Source organism: Anastrepha obliqua, chromosome 1 (genome assembly GCF_027943255.1).
Source record: "Anastrepha obliqua isolate idAnaObli1 chromosome 1, idAnaObli1_1.0, whole genome shotgun sequence".
NCBI lineage: Eukaryota > Metazoa > Arthropoda > Insecta > Diptera > Tephritidae > Anastrepha > Anastrepha obliqua.
This window is the reverse complement of record NC_072892.1, coordinates 88,980,508-89,002,841: the sequence shown is the minus strand read 5'-3', so window position 1 is coordinate 89,002,841 and position 22,334 is coordinate 88,980,508. Positions and strand designations below refer to the sequence as shown.

At 37.1% G+C, this 22,334-nt stretch overlaps 1 protein-coding gene across 1 annotated transcript in view; it reads left to right on the top strand.

The window, feature by feature from the left end:
• Positions 1-17,148: 17,148 nt before the first annotated feature.
• Positions 17,149-22,334, top strand: part of LOC129235874 (uncharacterized) — a 31,634-nt gene continuing 26,448 nt past the window's right edge. The window contains exon 1 of the mRNA XM_054869935.1: positions 17,149-17,615. Coding sequence (XP_054725910.1) covers positions 17,159-17,615 — 457 coding nt within the window. The 5' untranslated portion in view covers positions 17,149-17,158. The remainder of the gene's footprint in view (positions 17,616-22,334) is intronic.

Below are 22,334 nucleotides of genomic sequence, written 5' to 3'. Positions count from 1 at the left end.
TCTGTATTCAATTGAATGTAGTGGCAAATTAAATACTACATAAATATGTATGTATATATTTTTCATAAATAATTTTTTTATATTTTTTTTTCAATGAAAATGTAGTTCATTCTGCAACATAGGCCATATAGCTCACCTTCGAAAGAGTATACCGTCAAGAAGGGAGTGGCAGACACCAAGTCCATGGAGAAGGGGGAATTAAATTTTTATACAGATGGTTCCAGGCTGGACGATAAGGTTGGATGTGCATATTGAAGGAAACTGTAAAGCTGATGAGCTTGCCAGAAAAGTGACTGCTTAGTGATAAAATCACCATTGGAATACCTTTGGCCACGAGTAAACTAATAATAAAAACAATAAATAAGAAAAGGGCAAAGGAATTGTTTAGTCTCTCAAGAAATGATATCACGAAGGTCTTGGCTTGTATAACTGGTCATTGGCTATTTGGCAGGCAATTCACCAGACTAAAAGTTTTCTCCGATGAATATTGCAGAAATTGCAGAGATGAGGAAGAGGAAGAAACAGATGAAAACTTCCTTTGCAATGGTCCAGCCCTAGCTAAAATCAGAGCAGGTTGTCTAGGTAAATACTTTTTCAAATCTCTTACAGAACTGTCTGGCGTGGTGTTGGGATCAATTCTACGTTTCATATGAGCCACAAAATGGTTTCACGAAGGAAAGTAAATGTTATCTCTAAAACTGAAGCCAATCTAGTAATAGAATAGGAAGTCTCCAATTAAGTAAGACCAACTACGGGGCACGAAACCCAAACTATCTGCCATCTGCCATCTGCCATTTGTGGAAAACATCAAGACGCACACCACTAGTAGGAGGAGGTGCTCGGTCAAACATCCAAAGAGTATAAAATTATACATACACAAATGCAGTAGCAAGCAGTTATTCCGTTCGGTGTAACAGGTGGCGCTAAAGTAATCCTCCTATCAGAAAATGCTATAAATTTTGCGACTGGCCCCTAATGTCAGTTCTGTTTTGACATTTGTGTAGTAAACACATGCGAAATACACGTTAATAAACAATGTTATGCTACACTGCTCCAGAACGCGGAATATTGCTGACTATTTATTTGACCAATAATCGGTCGGTAAATTTGGCACAACGTGAATTTCGTCGCAGATTTCCTTGCCTTCCAACGCCTACTGGTGAAATACTGCGACGTTCAGCCGCTCGCCTCAAAGAGACTGGCACACCACGAGATGCTGCCAGGCGTGGCAGACCCCGGAGTAGCCGTTCTGTAGAGAATATTGCTGCTGTAGCCGAGGATGTCATGGAAGCGCCGTCGACATCGACCAGACGACGTCTTTACAACGAATTTTGGTACAAGATTTGAAGATGTTTCCGTACAAAGGCCAAACGGTGCATCAGCTGTTAGCTGCTGACCGCCAATCACGTCTAACATACGCTCAAGCCATCCTTAATCACCACCAAGAGGAAGATGATTTTTCATCAAAAATAATCATGAGTGATGAGGCCCATTTCCATCTTAGCAGGTACGTAAATAAGCAAAATTTACGCTTCTAGGGCAATGAAAATCCGCGTGTAACCCACGAAGAGCCATTACATTCGCTCAAAGTCACTGTATGGTGTGCTGTTTTCGCTGGAGGAGTCATCGGACCTTTTTTCTTCGAAGACGTCACGGGCCAAATGGTTACTGTGAATAGTGAGCGCTACAGAGCAATGATCAACGAGTTCTTTTTGCCGCCACTTGATGAATTGGGATTGGAAAAATGTGGTTCCAACAGGACGGTGCAACGGCACACACTGCACGTGCCACAACCGATATGCTGAAGGATGCATTTCCCGGGCGCCTAATCTCCCGTTATGGCGATTTGCACTGGCCAGAAAGATCGCCTGATTTGTCCGCTCCAGACTACTTTTTGTGGCGCTTATTGAAGTCACGGGTTTATGTCAACAAGCCTCAGACTCTTGCAGCTCTTAAAGACAATATCCGTCAAGAATGTGAGGATCTATCGCCGGAAGTTTTAGCCAAAGTGGTGGAAAATGCCATAAAAAGGGCTCAAATGGCAATCAACTGTGGCGGCGGCCATTTACATGACATCATATTCTCGACTTGATGTAAAAAAAATTAAACGACCAAATAAAAATAATCCACCAGAAGAATCAAAGTTTTTCATTTTTTTTTTTTAATTACAGCCAAAAAACATCGCAAGGTTACTTTTGCGCCACCTTGTATTAATAAAATCAGAGAAACCGTCGAATCAGACTGACTTTGAGCACTTACTCCAGCACTTCCATTGACCAGGTATTTAAGATTCATCAGAAAACGTATTGGAACCATTTCCATAATTGCAACTATGCCAATTTCTTCCTTGAAATAAATGGCGAAAAGGTTCTTCGAAATTTGTAAGAAGTATTGGTGGTTTTGAAATTTTAGTTCAGTTTTTTAAGTTTTGTTTTGTGATGTTACCCACCAAATTTATTTTATGGCCAAAAAAAAGTTTCACCTATATTTGTATTTATTTCTTATTTTATTTAATATTTACTCGTATCGTATTACTATTAAATTTGCATAGAAAAAAATTCAATTTTCCGTATATTTGGTTATAAATGTTTGCATGGCGATATTATTTCGTATCCTCTTTTAAGTTTTCCTCACAAAAGCAAAAAAAAAAAAAATAGTAAAATAGTAAAAAAAGTAAGCAAAATTAATATTTTTGCATTTTTTGTATATTTTTAATTCTGGGTAGTTTTCAGGGTTCCTATAAAAAATAGTGACATTTTTTTTGGACGTTTGTGAAGGTAAATGAAAATAGCGGACTAAATAATATCGAGCAATTTTATATAAAATTTCTCGACCAGTACCTTTTTTCGTATACAGATTCAATGGTAAATTTCAAAGTGTTTGCGGCTCAGGTAAATATTAAATATTGAACTGAAACAAAAACAAAAAAAAAACATATGTACATAGGCAACTCAGCATTTTAGCCATAGAATAAATTCAGGAAAACGAATTTTTTTGAGGACCATCGTAGTTGACATAGGTACTTGAGTTCTTAAATGTCCGTATTAAATATGTTGAAGAATATTTTTTTTTTCAAAAAGCCTTCAATACTCTTAATTTGTTAATCATTTGTTGAAACTGTTTTTTTTCAAAAACTTTGTAACTAAACCTATCCAGAAGAATTATATTTTTTGCAAATTGTGTTGTACGTCAATCATTTTTGACAATTGTGAAGTAAACAGCTGCAGTATACAAACAGATAAGCAATGGAGCGCGTAAGGTTAAAATACAAATTTCCATCACTCAAAATAATTTTTTTGTTTTTATTTACTAAAAAAGTTATTATAGCCTGAATTTATGCAATGAATTTTGAAAATAATACCATTCTCAAATAACATTTTTGATTTAACTTTAAGGCTAAAATGTACTAACACATACACATAAAAATTCAAGTACATGCGAGTCCATTGCTGAGTTCTCTTGATTAAAATAGAGTTAGTTGCACATTGCACACAATTCAGTTGTCCGGAAAGGCATATCTTGCTTTAGGTTATAGTTGCTTCTCTCTTCGGAAATCAAATTTAATTAGAATAGTGTTTTAGAAATAGGAAAAGAGGAAGTAATTTTGATTAAACGAATATATGCAAATATTCAAATAAGTTGAATTAAATAGTTTTACAATTAAATTAAAGTCTTATGAGTTTACAATTGAATTAATTACAGTTTTGAGTTATTGATTTTCTTTTCAATGTCGCTGCCGCTATTACACGAGTATATAGTAGATGTATTGTGGATATGCATACATTTATATGAATACAGAAGTTTTTTGTAGTCGGCTTAGCAGAATTAGGCAGTATATTCTATAAATAAGGGAAAGCGTTAAATGGGATACTCAAAAGCAGGTACACAAAAGGCGTAGTGGCGGATTAAAGGATCAGAGTACAGGTACAAAACTTTAATTAATAGGTTTATATACTTCTCATTCACTGCTTAAGTCGAAATTTCAGAGATATTCTATTATTTGGTTTGTTTTAACTGAAATTAGTTACCAGTGATACATTTTTTCTTTCAACTTGGGAAATTAGAGTTATCGAGAGTTTTTAAGCAAAGTTTCGATACTTCTATACTTCATCACGAAAGCCATAAACTCAGGTACTCTCAGGCTACAGAGAGCTGTGATCTTGAAAACAAATAAAGTTGTTTGGTAATAATTACTAATTGGGAAATGACCGATGCAAACATGAAGAATGGATATCCGTAAAAAGTATGTGAGAAATTCAGACGGAGGCATTGTCGATGTATGTGAAAATATTTTTTCCGAAAATGTACGAAGCTGGAAGAATTTGAAGAGTTTCTAATGCAACGGAAATGAATTGATTGATATTTGGGTAAAGCTGCAAGCTTGAAGCGAAACAAGTTGTTAAGAAAGCGGTGTCGCCGAACTCCGCGACCTTTTTGTAGATGATGGATGGATATATGGAAGAGGGAAAGATAAAATCTATGTTCAGTCTAATATATATATACATATATATATAAATACATTCATACTTGGCGTGTACACCCATTTTTGGTGTTTGGCCGAGTTCCTCCTCCTATTTGCGGTGTGCGTCTTGATGTTGTGCCAAAAATGGAGGGACCTATAGTTTTAAGCCGACTCCGAATGGCAGATAGTTTTTATGGGAAGCTTTTTCATGGCAGAAATGCGGAGGAGATTCGAACCCACGTTCTCCTAAAAGTAGTTTCCCATTCGGCTACGGCGGCCGCCATATATTTACTATATACATATATATTTCATGCGTTTGCTTGATTGAGCTCCTCCTCAAATTTGTGTAGAAAATTTTTCTTATATAGAGGAAACCACCCAACACTGCCAACAAGAAAAAAGTTGTCAAATATCAACGCAATTTTCGAGCCACTTTCAGTTTATTGTATCAAAATTTAATGTGTTATGTTATAAAACTATTTACATACTCAAAATTTTTTTTAAAATGATTTGATGAAATTGTGTAAGACATGAGCGAAAAAAGATTTGTCAAAAATAAATGCGATTTTCAAGCCACTTCAAACCTGGACTTTGTTATATTAAAACTTATTGGACTGCAATCTGTATGCCCGAAATTTAAAAAAAAATTGAAGTTTGAATGAAAATTTATTGAGTTTTCTTTTTAAATTTGCATCAATTTGAATTAAATTGTTTTTGCAGGAGAACAAAATATATTTGCAGAAAAAAATTGTTAAAATTCAATAAGACACAGAAGTCAAAATTTGTCAAAAAGCCCCAATGCGGTAGTTATTTAGCGCAGTTTAAGCCTGTCAAAAGTGATGGAATACTATATTACGCAGATTGAAGCGGTCCTTTGAGGTCCTTTGCCATGAAGTAATTTTATTTACATGAGGTGTGGATGGGCGGATGAAGTAACTGGTTGAGAGACGTGAAAGTAGTGACCTTCCGCAAGAAAAAGTAAAAAGCCAAGTTAGACCAATGTAAACATGGAAGAGAAAAGAAAAGAGAATGGAAATAAATGTGGTTTCTAAACGGAAAGGTGTAAAACAAAACTCTGAAATTATGTCAACTAATAAACTAAAAATAGACTGTGCAAAACAGACTAATGCTAAGTATTTAAAGAAAAAATTAATAAAATAAACTAAACTGATATTTCATGTATTTCATTTTAATGCAGATAATGTAATATTTCTTGTAGTTTACAGAGAAAGAATATTAGAGAATTTTTAGGATTTAGTTAAACAATTCATTTAGTAACATTTTGACGTAGTACGTTGTGGAGGAAATACCTGATAATTTGAGCGCATTTTAAATTCTTTCAAAGTTCCAGAAATCGAGGCATTTGAAGCATAATTAGTTCTAAGTTCCAAAATCGAAAACGAAAGTGAGGGAGAAAATAGTCCTCTTACTAGCCAACGATTTTAACTTAATGAGCAGGTATTTATTATAGGACTATTATAGGATCAGTGAAACATTATATGTAGTTATATCGATTCATACACGCATTCCACATATGCGCATGAGATGCCGAAATATTTTAAATATCGAATGACTCTCCAAAATATCTCGGTTTCAGTTGAATAGAAAGTATTAGCGTATAAGTATTAACGCCAAACTAGAAAACCTAAGAAAATATCCTTTATTTCAATCACAAATCGACGTTAAATTTTAATTGATGATCCTGATATTGTTCCACAAATGGATGGGCCTACAGTTTTAAGCCGACTCCGCACGCAGATATTTTTTTACGAAGAGCTTTTGACGCACCACCAGAATAATCAAATAATTAAATATATAAGTTACTTCCTATTTGTATTACAATTTTTAAAGCAAATGTAACATTTTTTTTCTAAATATCAATGCATGGGGAACCGAAAGGAACACAGATAAAACTATCCAAGTAATATATAAAAACAGAGAGTGTGATCTACATATATTGACTATAAATAATGAAGTCATTAAATATGAAGCAAAAGCCAAATATTTAGGCTTCAGCTATAATTCTTATGTGAACTTTTTAGTGTTGAAAGTTTACAGAGGAAATACATTAAAAAAAGAAGCACTCCACTAAGCGGAATAAGAGGGAACGAGTAGCAAAAGGGAAAATGAGAAATGTACGCTCTATCATTTCTGTACCTGCTGATTTTCTATATATACCTATTATATTTCCTACTATTGACAACGCAGTGCATGCCAGGTATTGCTTGGTACATCATATTTAACATCATGGCGTCCACAACAGGGAAAGCTCGGTCAAGAAAACTCATAAATGGATGTATCAGTTCCCGCCTCTTGTACTATATATTTATATATATATTAGGGTAGGTGCATTTTTATGGAAATATTTTTCTCGACATCCTTTCTAGCAGATTCAAATTCTACATAAAATTATAAGAAAAAAAAATCCAATAGAGCATAGTAAATTTTGACCAAACAAATTTTGAAAGAAGCTACCCTTGTGCTCACATAAATAAGTTACTTCATCTTTTTACAATATTCGAAATATTTTTCATGCTAAATTTTTTTTGCATAAATTTTTCATATATGTATATACATAGCTCATTATACGAAACAAGCAAAAGTGCTAAGTTATCTACGAAATTGAAAAAAAATTCAAGAAATTTACATTAAATTTTTAATCATTTCAATCAGAGTCTTTAGCAAACTTCTGGGTATACACTTTTATAGCCCATCCAATATTAACGTAATAAAGTATAATTTAATGTCGATTTAAAATCTAGTTGATTTATCAAAATTTTTTTGGCATAACATGTCGAGAATTTTTTTTTCATATAAGGCAGTGTGGAAGTCTTTTAAGAAAATGCTCGACCTCGCATGTAAAAAAAAAATTATTTTATTTTTGGCACTACAAAAATAATTTGTATATAATTTTTTAATGTTGTGACTGCAAGTAATTTTTTTTATACTTTCAATATATTAGAAAAAAAAATTGTATCTTGCGATTCTTCAAATGAAAAATGTAAATAAAGTCGTCGTTCCAAAAAATTCCCAAATAAAAGTTTGTATTAAAAAAAGTTGCAGTCCATAGTACAGCAGATAATAAATTATTGCACATTAACGTATTAATTCAATATAGTTTGTTTTAAAATTTGTAGGGCTCTAAATGGTCTTTAGAGCTATTATCTTTTGGACTTTGATCCTTACAATTTTATGTGGAATCCGAATCTAATAGGAATGATGTCGAAAACCGTTTACCCGCTCTAATATACACACATACATATAAATATTTCTTAGGTAATGTTTTAATATAAAGTATAAGTAGTATAAATACTAAAGGGTCTTTCAAAAGACGCGACATTATTTAGATTCTTTCATATTTCATCAATTTTATTCCAAATACGGATCTTAACAATTATATATGAAAAATACATAATTTTAATGTTTCCGCTTTATGTGATGTAATCCTTATATATATTATCCTTAAAAAGAAATGCTGTTAAATAATGATTTAATATTACCCATGTTGCGTGTTGTAAGATTACTAAGTGTTGAAGTTTGACAGATGGAAATGAAAAAAAAAAATAAATGTCCGCCATGAACCCATCTGCATTCTGACATACAAAAATTAAAATTTTGTTGAGTTTCAGCTCTGAAATCTTTTACTTTACCTTTCAAAAATCCCCATTCTGGTCTGACAGTCCGTTTTCTATCCTCGACAGAACCAGCTTCTTGATATTTGTTTACCAACCTTTGAATTGTTGACTCATTCGGACAATTATTTCCACCAAAACAGTTACGAATTTTGAGATATGTTGTTCTTAACAAGTTTCAATAATTTTAACACGTTGTTCTATCGTGTAGAATTTTATATCTGTCTACTTACTTGACATAAAACAGGTACCGTCTAGCAATTATACACTACTGATTTCTAGGCGTCACTTTTAAAAGACCCTTTGACTGTATCCGCTTTGACACAACTACATGAGATAGAAAAAAGAAGGCACTTCCCTGCTAATATAAATAAAAGTGTCGATATATGAAAAATCTAAAAGGAAAAAGTCTAAATATGAAAACTGTAAGCATTCTTTGCATTTCATGCAAGCCCAACTATCTAAAGAGCAATTTTATTGCAGTATGCCACTTGCCAACAACCCTGACTAGAGCATCGTCGATCGTTTGGAGGGCAACATTTCTAAGCTTATTAGATTATATTTTATGAATTCCTTAGCGTGTCAGACATGAAGTTCAATTTCCAGTTGTACACATGCAAACATGCACATCCAAGCATATATGCACACATACATAAATAAACACCATGTGAGTACTATTTCAATAGAAAGGATAAGCATAATGTGCAGTTAAGTTGCAAACATTATTCACTTATATAAGGCGCCAAAAAGCGACAGACACATTTGCGGCTTACACGAAGCATAGAACTTGAATTGCGGGAGATTTATACGTATGCATTTATATATATATATATATATATATATATATATATATATATATATATATATATATATATATATATATATTTGTACGTACAAACATTAGCAGAATTATTTTATGAGCTGATATATCTGCGCACATCTATATCTCTATATTTTGGCTACATGCCATTTTAACTCGTGCACTAGCTTTCTGCACTTAAAAAAATGTGTGGCTCAAACGAAAGGCGTTGTATAGGCTTGAATTTTAAATAATATCACCTCACAGGGAGAGATGTATTTTCAACAATATGTAAGAAAGAACGTGAGACTTGAGATGCTGGTAAGTGGAACTGCAGTCCCAAAACTCTAGCAAAAACTAAGGCATAAGGCATGTATGAAATGGTTTCAATACCAGTAGTGGAATTCGATAACGATATTTGTACTGCTATCTTTCCTTAACCACAATTGTAACGATTTGACTATTCGGTAACCCGTTTCGTAACAAAGTTCGATAAGACAAAATCAGCAGTTTTGGTTAACAAGTCGAGCTTCACAAACTAAATGACAACAACTTTGATGCGTTTAACTCAAACGAAAATATACGAATTACTGGTTTTAATAAAAACGGTGCAATTACGATATCAACAGGTTATTAAAAAAAATACTCGAACATGTCTTTCGAGAATTTGGCTTCTGATTTATCGCGTGAAGAAGAAGTTGTGATCCCGCAAACAATGGATCGACGTTTGCTCCAGGATGTGGACAATCCTTTCCATTTGGCTGCATAGGAGTTTCAAAAACTATGTTAATCAACTCTAGATGTAGCTGAGGACTTATTTCTAAGCTTTACAGTTAACTCCAAAGCTCCAGAGTAACGGCGAATCAGACTAAAACAGGTAAATCTTGTAATATTCAAAACTATTCAATTCTAAATTTTGGTTTTATATTACTAGGTTCCAGCTGCACCGTGATTTTTCAAAACTGGATGATATTAATCAGCTGTAGGTAATAAATGCAACTAACCTCTCCACTTTTCACGCAAAGGCTTGTATTTTTGTTGGAGTTGCAGTTGTTAAAGTCATCATCAAATATAACTGAACAAAACAAAAAGACTCAAAGTTGATTTTAAGCAAGAATGCATATAAACATATATATAATTGGCGCGTACACCCTTTTTTGGGTGCTTGACCGAACTCCTCCTCCTATTTGTGGCGTGCCTCTTGATGTTTTTCCACAATGGAGTGGCCTAAAGTTTCAAGCGGACTCCGAACGGCAGATAGTTTTTATGAGAAGCTTTTTCTTGGCAGAAATACACTCGGAGGTTTGCCATTGCCTGCCGAGGGGCGATCGCTATTAGAAAAATGGTTTTCTTAATTTTGGTGTTGCACCGAGATTCGAACCTACATTCTCTCTGTGAATTCCGAATGGTAGTCACGCACCAACCCATTCGGCTACGGCAGCCGCCATATATATAGCAAGAATGCATACCTTAGTCATTTTTGCTATTCATCTATATGTATTTTCTGCTTTAGCAGTCCTGTTTAGATGGTATAATAATTTTATTTTTCTATAAAAATGGTAGCCGTATGTACTAGCATAGTACAACAACCATTCACGGGGTACAGTGAGTCCAATTAGGGAGTCATTATTAGGTAATTTTAATTAATTCATTTTTAAATTACTTACCGATTCATTTTGGAGCTTAGTGCATTTGCAACGTGAATGCTTCTGACAGAAAATGAAAAAAGTGTTGACTTTTCGGGGACAAAATATAATTTATAATATAGCGGTTACACCGATACATGGGTTTTCAAAGCCCTCCAAACATGGTCAAAACTACCCTGTTGTGGTAAAGCTAATGGGTTGCAATATTCCACAAAAATATTCCTCCTGAAATTCCACTATAAATGTTCAAACTAGGAATGTCGCTCAGAAAACTGTTTTAATCGTTTTTTCCACATTTTAGAAAAGCACTCAGCAACATAATTTAAAAATTAATGAAGCCTTAAAGAAATGTTTACTTGGAAATGCAGAAAGCTCTGGGAGTTTTTCAATATGACCGTTCATTCTAAATTGCCTTTATTTTGTCCCCAGACAATGACCATTAAATTGTGTATAGGCGCTAACCTCTTTCGAATTACCGGTAACCAGATGTTTCATTAAATCGTGAGCTCACTTCTCTGATTTTTAAGGATGACACACCATCTATTGCGCGAGCTATTATTCAAAAGCTAAGCTCAGTAAAATCTAAATAAGGCAGGTGAGATAAAAAGTAAGCGTTGAGTTGAGTTTAAAAAATTGTATAGTTTAAACGGCCATTACAAAAGGTAAGAGTCGAAAAACACTCCCAGATAAGAAATGTTTATACAAATCGAAGAACTAACAATATTTTACAAATAAATATACAAGCATTTAATTATAAAACTATAATCCTTATGGCAGCGCCGTTAAATCGCTCAGTGTAGCGTTAGTTCCTCAATTCCTGTAATTTGTTGGCGAGGTGTTGCATCACCATTGTCGTGCTAAAAAGAACTAGAAAATTGCGAAATGCAGCCAAGAGAAAACATTAAGATAAGCTGGCAGCCCCAAAAAAAAAGTAAAAACAGAAAGCGATTACAAAAGGCAAGATAATTCTCGTTAAGTTTTGAATGTTGAAACGGTTTTTATTGCTACAAAAGCCATTCTTCAGTTCTCAAGTCCGCGACCTCAAAACACGAAACACTTAATTTTTGTGTTATTTTATACATGTACATACAATTTTTTTTTATTTAATCAACATTCCAATTTCGTTTTGCAACTTTTGCTTCGGTTTAACGTAGACCTACGTTGTGGTCGATTTCGACCAAATCTTTTTTTAACTTAAATATTTTTAAAACTACTGCTAATATTTAATTTTTCATTATTTCATGACTTCTTTGCTTGACCATTACTACAAACATCGAACTTGGGAAGTTTAAGCTTCTTTGATTTATATGGCAACAATTATTTTTAGTTTTAGGACTTTTTTGACAGATTGGGTCGTTTTCGACCTGAGTGAATAAGAAAGAAGGCGTAAAGAACCCATCTGCAGAATCGCTCGACAATTGTGGTCGACTGTCAATGCTAAATGCACAGAGTCTCTGCTAAGCCAAAACAAGCATAACTACACTGATTTCTGTTATAACGGGGTACTGTCTAGTAGGCAGAAATGCCCAGAGATGAAAGGCAGATACATGACTTCTGCAGAAGCTGCCTAGATAAGAAAGAATAAGACACAATTTCCACCTTCTACGCTACAGTTCTGTTCTAGGCAGACGTAGATTTACAATTTTAGATAGAAAATATTTCAATGAGTTGGAAGATCTTAGCTCGGTGGAAATCAGGAACCTTCCAAAGTTTCTGAACGGTTAACTTTGGTTTAAGGAGATATAAAGACGAGTTCCCCATGCGGTATTATTATGGGGTATGATCCTGACTATATCCCTTAGTGGACAACCACTGCAACCTAACCTAACGTAAGTGAGTGATTGTATGTCAAGTTATCCAAATATTTTGGACATTGTTGTAAATGTTTATGAAAATTCATTTATTTATAAGCTTGAGTTAGTGAGAAGTAAAAAAAAATACAAAGAAAAAATTTACAAATTTGGTATTTAATAAATGTTCAAAATTTTGAAATATTTAGAAATATTTTTTTAATGAAATACTTACCACTTTAATGAAATACTTACTATACTTTAATGAACCAGAGGTCTTTTCAATTTTTACAAAAATGTTTCTTTTTTATTTTTTGTTGGGATAACGTTTACTTATAAAAAATTTTTTAGAAAAAAGTTGATTGTTTGGGCACAAGTATGGAACAATTTTATTTTTGTCAGAGCTTTTTTTTTGGTTTTTGTTTTTCTTAATATTTGAGACCATACTCAATAATCCTTATTCGATGAGGTAAATGTAAAAAACAAGTATGGAACAATTTTATTTTTGTCAGAGCTTTTTTTTTGGTTTTTGTTTTTCTTAATATTTGAGACCATACTCAATAATCCTTATTCGATGAGGTAAATAAACTTCAACGTTACTTTATTAAAAGAATCCTCAAACTACCCGAGTTCACTCCCAATTATGCAATAACATTAGAAACTAATATAGAAGATAGCCACATGTATTCTTTAGAATTACACATGAAGTATATCTGGAAAACTATTTATAAATATAATTGCAACAGACTCCCTCACAAACTAACACAACGCATCTTAAGTAAAAATGTGTGTTTGGCTTAAGCATCTGAACGACATGGGAATGGAGTTCGGTCTGAAGTTTGAAGAAAACATCACCTCTATAGACTGGCAAGATCGCTGTGTGCAACGTCTTACCGAAATGAAAATAAAAGATATCAACATGGCAAGGCAACAAGCACAGTCAAGCGCGAAGCGAATTTATAAACATTTATACTACTCAAAAGGGGAATCATATATTAAAGAAGATATGCGGCTAACTGATACTACGACAATTTTCAAAGCAAGATGTGGTTTACTGAAGCTAAATGCAACTACGTATGGAAATGCTCAGAAAATATGCATTCTCTGCAATTTAAACGAGGAAGAAAATATGCAGCACTTTTTAGGAAGATGTCCGGTACTGAAGGAGATCAGAACAAAATACCTAAACGCAGCGAAGCTAAATAAAGCAGAAGTAGTAGATATACTTAATGGCCATAATTGGAAAAGACTAACTTGCTTTATATACTCAGCCTTACGCTATAGAAATTTTCTTATTGCAGAGTTTAATTTTTGATTAATTTTTGAGTTGTGACAGACAACATTGTTATTGCCACAAATTTATTATTTTTTTCTTTATGTATTTATATATTTAAACGAATTATTGTAAAAATTATTGAAATGTAAGATGTAATATTTATAAATAAATAAAGAATTACTACTACTACTACTACTCAATAATCCCTGACAGTTTTCGAGTTATATTCAAATGCGTACAGCGAACAAAATGACTTAATCGATTCAAAGGCTGTTGTTTTGCAATAAAATATTGAGATGTTTACTTTCTGCATTAATCAAATTTAATAATTTAAAAAATTTAAATATTTTAATATTACTCTCATATTTAAGAAAAAACAGATACTTTTAAAAAATAAATCTACATATTTGTGTGTATGTTTGCTGTGTGCCGTGGTCCACTAAAGGGAAATAAACACGCAAAGTAAATACGAAAAAATATGCTCTCTTATCATTACATAGATACGCCAACTTTGCCTTAGCGACTAAATAGCGCTTGCCCGGTATTTGATAGTGTAATATACAGCCCAGTGTACTTGTGTAAATCATCTTCTATAATTCATCTTTTGGTGCAAATAGCCGCAAGGTGAGCCAGTTTCAACATTTTGAATAACTTCAAAATTCATTGAAAAATTAACAAGAAAGCTCATTTGCACATATACCAATTTATTTTAAGACATTGCCATTATTGTTTTGAAGTTTGAAATTTTTGTTCTTACTTAATACAGAACGTACAGATCATCACGGAAATCATGGGAGGGTCAATATGCCACCCCCAAAAACAAACATACATTTACTAATGCTAATGCGATTAGTCGGAAATGATCTTAATTAATGAGTAATCTAATAATGTCATTAGCATTGTTGTCGAAGTACCTATTGTCAGTTATAATACATTGGCTAATAGGTGCATTGTTGATCCGCATCCGGTGAGATAAACAATAGAGCCATAACGTGCGAAAGTCATTTAGATACGCAAACAGAAACTTGTGTGAACACTTTAGGTGCATAAAGTAGTGCATCTTAGGATGCCACTTTATAATCTGATATGAATCAGGCTCACGAGCACTGACGCTACAGAGGAAATGGCTTTGCCAAAATGGGCTTTTATTAAATTAATTACTTCACCTCCGCGTTCATGAAGGTAGCCCATTCGGCTACGGCGGACGAAGATATTAAATTACATCTTACAATTTATATGAGGAGTTATATTTAGGGATACAAAATATTAACAGATGTTCTAGCACATTTTTTACCTGTTGATACATTATTTTTTAGCTCGCCGGTAACAGAACAGATGTGTAGGCTATACAACTAGAAATCCAAAGATTTTTACCGCCAATGGAACGCTAATAACCCCAACAATGATCCGGTAGTATGGACTTCAATTGGTGACAGTTCACTGCATTCGTTGGAATTTTGCTTGCGATGGGCACCGAAAATGCAATTCTAAAAAAGTCTAAGCTTATTTTGGGTTGTCACAACTCAACTTTCATATCCATATAGTAGCACATCTAAAGTTATGCATTTAATCAAGTCTTAAATGCATAACTTTAGATGTGCTACTATATGGATATGAAAGTTGCGCCAAGTTTACTCAATATATACCTTCTAAGCCAGCGGCATACAGTCAAACGATTTGGTGAGCAAACGATACACTAACTTCGTTTCCCCTAAATTTCCAAATTGATACCGGAAAGCAGGGTAATTGTAGAGAAGGATCTCATTATTTCTTATAAAAATTCTGGTCGGAACCTTACTGCAAGTAACCTCATCATGTTGGTCTCCTTGACGCGGGGATGAGGCTTAAGTGGTGGTCTGACCCCCATAGCATGGGGGCCAACCCAACACGAACTAAGAGGGAAGCTTCATATGGAGACTGGCTTGCCATCCATTCGCCTTACGGCGAACCTGGTGGCCAACCAATCACCATGCGAAGATCACCGTACCGACGAAGATCCCTTTGCCATCCCCAAACCCCTCACATCCCGCTATTTCCTCTCCTAGCCCACCCCCTAATCCAGGGTGTTATGCGACACCGTGCCCATTGGATGGTTTGCAGCCAGGGGGTTCACCAGACCGGCTGTATTTCAACGGCGCCTTCCTAACACCGGGCCGCCTTAGGAAGTAACTGTGGCCTTGCCACGGTATGGGGCGCTGCCGTGGTGGACCGTTTTGAATTCCCCATTATACAGATAGACCACTGCGCTCGCCTCGTCGAGCAGGTGGTCGTACGAAAAAGATGAATACAGATGAAAAATCAAGCAACAAAACTTCCATTGTAGCGGGAGCAGGCTACAGTGGTCGCAATCCCACTGCCAAACACACACAGAACGCTCTTCAGCGCGGAGGTGCCGTTGTCAACGAAGACTCGGACCACGAAAGCGCCGGGAGCATCAATACAGCTGAGGAAGAGGCTCTTCTGCGTTCTCCGGCTAAGTCCAATGGTGCTGCTTCGGATAGCAAGAACAGACCAAGGATCAAGCCTGATAAAGAGAAGCTGAAGGCCAAAGCCCGATACAAGGCTGCGGTCAAAGTTTGTGACCGATTTGGCAGCAAGTCCAACCTGACGAAGCAAGAGGAGGAACGGTTGGCTTGGGCCAGAGAGGAGATCAAAAATGGCCGGGCCTTCTACGCAGCAAAGCCAATGTTCGCAGCCTCGAACCCGAAATATGCGAACAAAATCGAAGAAGAGCTAGCCATCAAGAGGCAGCGTTCTGCGGATAGTGAGGCCTCAGGGCCATCAAAAAAGCAGAAGCACAGGCACGAGACGGCTAAACCTAAAAACGGAGACGAAGGACCTACGACGTCGAAAGCAGCGGTAGCGGCCAGTGAAATTGCCAAGAGGCATCTCATAGTGGCACTCACTGACCGCAGCGACCAGCTGGGGCGAATGTCGCAGGAACGGTGGAAGGTAGTGGAGATGAAGCTACTGGAAACCTTGTTTACTAAAATGGACGCGGAGCCGAACGCACCCATGCCAGCATTCGACGGAGCAGGGTGGTTCAGCGGCGTCAAAATAATAAAGTGCAAGGATGACCCCACGCTCACATGGCTAAAGGAAGCGGTGAGAACGCTTCGCGGCCTGTGGGAGGGGGCATCACTGGAAATCGTTGATCGCAGCTGCATTCCCTCAATACCGAAGGCAAAGGTTTTCATTCCGCTGCGACTACTACAACGTCAAAACACGGACGTGCCGACAGACGATTGGAAAGTGTTGAGCGTGGCAAAACCAACAACTGCTGATGGTGGCCAGGATTACATTATCCAAATCAACAAGCCGGCAGAGGACCTGCTTTACGCGCGATTCGGGAGGATGGCTTGGGGAGTTGGTAGCGTGCACCTTCGCCTCAAAAAGCGCAACCCGGCAGACGACAATCACAACACGCTCGCTGCGGGGGAGGTGGAAAAGGATCTCGGCATAGAAGAGATCCTGGAAGCCTCCCTCAATATACAGGAAGTGGAGAAGGGCGACTTGGAGGTAGTATCCAACCCCGAGGAGGTACTGAGGCTAGATGCTGAAAGTCCTTCAGATAAACCTCCACAAAAGTAAAAACGCCTCAGCCGAGCTCCTGCTCAACATAGAGGGAGTCGGCTACGATGTGGCTCTAGTCCAGGAACCATGGATAGCGTCGGGCAACATAGTCTCCGGTCTAAAGTCACAAAACTACAACACATACATCCCGATTGTAAAAAATAAGGTAAGAACAGCGATATTAGTCAAAAAAAGTATATGTTCTTATATTGATCACAATCTCTCTTCAGACGATCTGACAGTGGTGGCGCTGGAGGGCTGCAAGGATGAGACGCTACTCTTTGGGTCCTGCTATATGCCACATGATGAGGAAGCACCACAAGCGGAACTTCGGAAGCTGGTAGAAACAGCTGCCAGAAAGAAGCATGCTCTGGTGGTAGGGACGGACGCAAACGCACATCACACAGTCTGGGGAAGTGCAGACATAAACGACCGAGGTGAGTCACTATTTACCTATATTCTTCAAAGTAGTCTAGAAATAGCTAATAGAGGTGAGGAACCAACATATGTGGGACCAACCTCGAAGAATGTACTCGATTTAACACTCTACACAAGCAGGCATGTTATGGTTCAGGAATGGGAAGTATTGAGTAGGCCCTCATTCTCTGATCACAGATACATAAGCTTTCAGGTGATATTTCGCTCAAAAAACAAGCTTACATCCTTTAGAAATCCTAAGAATACGAACTGGGACTTGTATAGGGATATACTATCAAAAACACCAATAATACCCCGGAAATACAAGACAAACATCGCGCTTGAGAAAGGGGTTGAATTGTTTACAACTACGCTTGTTAAAGCCTTTAAAAGATCCTGCCCTCCAACACGTAATAGACGCAAGGTGAAGCCTCCTTGGTGGAACAGGGAATTAGGAGCACAAAGGCGTAGGGTACATGAATTCTATAGGTTAGCAAAAGTGGCTGAGGATGAGTTCTGTTGGAAAGAGTATAAGGATCTGCTAAAAGTATACAAGAAAGAGATACGTAAAGCCAAGAGAGAATCTTGGAAAGACTTCTGTAGCAGTATGGAAGGCACTAACGATGTGGCTAGACTTAGGAAACTGTTATCCAAGAATCCGTCTATGCCAAGAACAATACGAAAAACTAACGGGGAGTGGGCTGACAGCTGTGAGGACTCTCTAGAAGACCTAGTCAGTACACACTTTCCAGGGTGTGCGGACACTGCAGATCTCGAACCTAGAGGAGATATTGTGCACGAAATCCCGACGAACATAATTACAAACAACAAAATAGAATGGGCTATACAAAGTTTCGACCCATACAAATCGCCAGGACTGGATGGAATCTTCCCGGCCATGCTCCAAAAGGTAAGCCATCTTGTGGTACCATGGTTAAAAACGATATTCAGGGGATGCCTGAGGTTCAGCTACGTTCCTGTATTGTGGAGAGAGGCGAGGGTTGTGTTTATTCCAAAAGCGGGAAAAAGCAACCCTCTTTACTCAAAGGAGTACAGGCCCATTAGTAGGTCCAAGATCCTATGGTAAAAACTCAAGTTGGATGTAAAAGCCAAGGGACCCCCCAATTCTTTTCTATTTGATATAAGAAGTAAAGAGCTAAATTTTCAAGGTCATAAGTCACTTGGAAGGCAGTGCTCAACGCCGTTGTAGGAAGTTGGTTCTTCTTTGTTAAAGGTTCTAAGTCCTTAACACCAATTAAGTAAACACTGTCCGCCTGACGCGTCTTAAGAGCAGTCATTTTGATTGAAATATAGTTCAAACCTGAAACAAAAAAAGGCGTTAATTACCCGAAAGTATGAGTTTTTTATAGAAATTTATGAAAACTAAACGTTGTTGAGCACTGCCTTCTATATGTTCTAGGGTGCTAAGATTTTGCATAGATTATTATTTTATTAGATGTAACAAAATGAGAGGGTCCCTAGGTCTCTAAAAAAAACTTGAGTTTTTTGGACCACCCTACCCATTAGTCTGACCTCATTTCTCCTGAAAACGTTAGAGAAGATTTTAGACACATACATTAGAGACACAATTGCGCCGGACGAATTATCCAAGGCGCAGCATGCCTACACTAAAGGCAGATCCACTGAAACTGCACTTCACTCACTTATACTAAACATAGAAAAGGCGTTAGAATATAAGGAGTATGCTCTAGGAGTATTTCTAGATATATCAGGAGCCTTTAACAACGTGACAAAAGATGCTATTCTAAACGGCATTGAGTCACTTAACGTGCAACCCGCGGTTTATCTATGGATAAGGCAGCTATTAGCTAGCAGAAAGATAAAAGCGGAGTGGAACGATGCGAGCGTCACCAAATATGCATGTAGAGGTACTCCGCAAGGTGGGGTACTATCACCGCTATTATGGTTACTTGTAGCAAATGAAATTCTTAAGAAACTTGACGGAGGGGCACCTAAACTAGTGGCTTATGCCGATGACATAGCTATAATAGTTACGGGAAAGTACCTGGACACCATCAGTAATGTGATGAACAACACTCTCAAAACGATACACCAATGGACATCCCGCGCAGGGCTAGGGATAAACGCCGGAAAAACGGACATGGTACTTTTTACCAGGAAGTACAAAGTTCCGGCGTGGAACCTACCGAAGCTGGGCAATAACGAACTACTTCTCAAAGACTATGCGAGGTACCTCGGAGTAATACTGGACAGCAAATTGCTGTGGAAGCACAACGTCGAGGAGAGGGTGAAGAAGGCCAGTAATGCTTTGTACGCATGTAAAAGAATGCTGGGTGTTACTTGGGGTCTATCACCCTCTCTGATGCATTGGTGCTACACAGCAGTAGTCAGACCGATATTGCTGTATGGAACCTTAGTATGGTGGACTGCGACAAAAAAACTGACATACTTAATGCCGCTAGAAAGGATTCAACGCCTCGCTGCTCTGTGCATAACAGGAGCGATGAAAACCACTCCAACGGCGGCACTGGAGAAGATACTCAGCATGCCACCTATTGACCTCATGGCGGAAAACCTGGCAGCGAAATCCGCGAGGAGGCTAATGGCTGCGGGGGTATTCAGCTGCAGAACCTTCGGTCACAGCTCAATAGGAAAGTGGAGCTCAGGTGGCACGGACTACATGACTCCGTACTTTAATTGGGAGAGAAGGTTTCGCACTACAATTGAAGAGGAGGGATGGCACAAAGGCATGAAGCCTGGCCATAGAACTTTTCACATCTATACAGACGGCTCGAAAACTCCAGACGGAGTGGGAGCAGGTATTTACTGCTCAAAACTAGGAATAAGGCAGCCTATCAAGCTACCAGACCACAGCAGTATTTTCCAAGCGGAAGTTTTTGCTGTGGGGAAGGCCGCGGAGCTAGCCTACTCTAGAACAAGAAAGAACTCAACAATTAATATATACGTGGATAGTCAAGCAGCAATAAGAGCAATAAGCTCATATTGTATTAAGTCCAAAAATGTTCGACGGAGCAGGGAGGCCATAGAAAGGCTAGCCGGAAACAATAGGCTGCATATCTACTGGGTACCTGGTCACAAAGGCATTATGGGGAACGAAATAGTAGATGAGATAGCAAAAAGTGCTGTGAGGCTACCATTTGATCAAGAGAACGACATACCAAAACCGCTAAACACAATATACAACGAAATGGACGACCACATGAAAAGGCAAGTGGAAGCTAGGTGGACTAACTTGACCACATGCAAAACGGCAAAAGTCATGTGTAGGACTAACGACAAAAAACTGACTCCATTCGTACTTACGCTCTCGCGAAAGGAATGCAGAACTATCATAGGTATGCTAACAGGCCACAATCTACTGGCTGCATATGCGTACAAGATAGGGATTGCTAACACGGACAAATGCAGGAAATGCAGAGAGGATGTTGAGGAGACTTTAGAACACCTTCTGTGCGCTTGTCCGGCATTACTAAAAACGCGACTGAAATGCCTGGGAGCACCACTGTTTGAGGGTCTGGAAGACGTCTCTAAAGCGGAGCTCCCAGCCCTACTTAGATTCGCTAAAAGCGCTGACATCCTACATGATGTCTACTTCAGGTATTCATAGAGGTCGGTCTCCATCTGGTATCGCTAGGGACCAAAAGGTCTATGCGCGGCTTATTGCCAACCAGGCTAACCTAACCTAACCTTACTGCAAGTAATCATTTCACTTCGCTCCCGTTGCTAGAAGAATTTGTAAAATGGAATAAGGCCATTGTCGCGAGTGATAGTCGGCGATTGTTTTTTTCCAACAAAGCAATTGAATGTAGTTTGGGTAAGTTTTTGAACAAGAAGTGACTATATAATTGAAGTGACTATATAATTCAGGCAGGTCAAAACGAATGATGAGCCACAACAAGGTCGCATCAAGCAAAAAGCAAGTTGCTAGCTGCGCCACCGAAGATCGAAAAGGAAGCGAGCTACTCGGCAAGAATGCGTCAAATGCAAGAAGTCAATACGCGCCGAACATTTCCTCATACAAACGAAGTTCCTAAACTGCTATAAGGGGCCGTTTCAGAAAAAGACTGTCTACGTGAATAAGATAAGGTTTTTTTTTTATTATATTGTATTTATATTACATAAGATTATTTTTAATTAATATATGAAATCAGAAAAGCCGTATATTTTGAAATAGTTGTAATCATCTCGGTATATATCTGCAAAATTTTGCATACTGAAAGGAAACAAAATTAAAATGGTGACGATAGCATACTTTTAAATTATTTATTTTATTATTTCCTAAAAATTTGGGAAAATTGAAGACTGAGCTGTAAGCATTTTGGAACTTGACAAAACTATCTAAGTTATTATCAAATGAAAGCCAAAATATCTATACCAGTAGATACTATGAGAGTGAATGTGAATTTTTTCTTCAAATAAAATTATTAATTATATTTCAAATATACTTTTACTGGTTTATAAGGCAAATTTTACTGGAGAAAACAGCTGAGGTAAAAAATTTACAATTTATCAAGTTGGGATGCGTTGGATTTCATTTTCATTGTAGAAATGGCATAAATCTGATCCATCTATCGTTTAGAGTTTAATTTAATGCAGCCATAAACAAAAGGCAAAAAGTAAGGTGAATTTATTTGTCAAACTTCGCGGGATTAAAATTTCGCTCTAGTTATTTTTTTTATGAGTTGGCAGTACTGTTAGTAACATCTGGGCCAACTTTCATGTGAATGTCATTATCA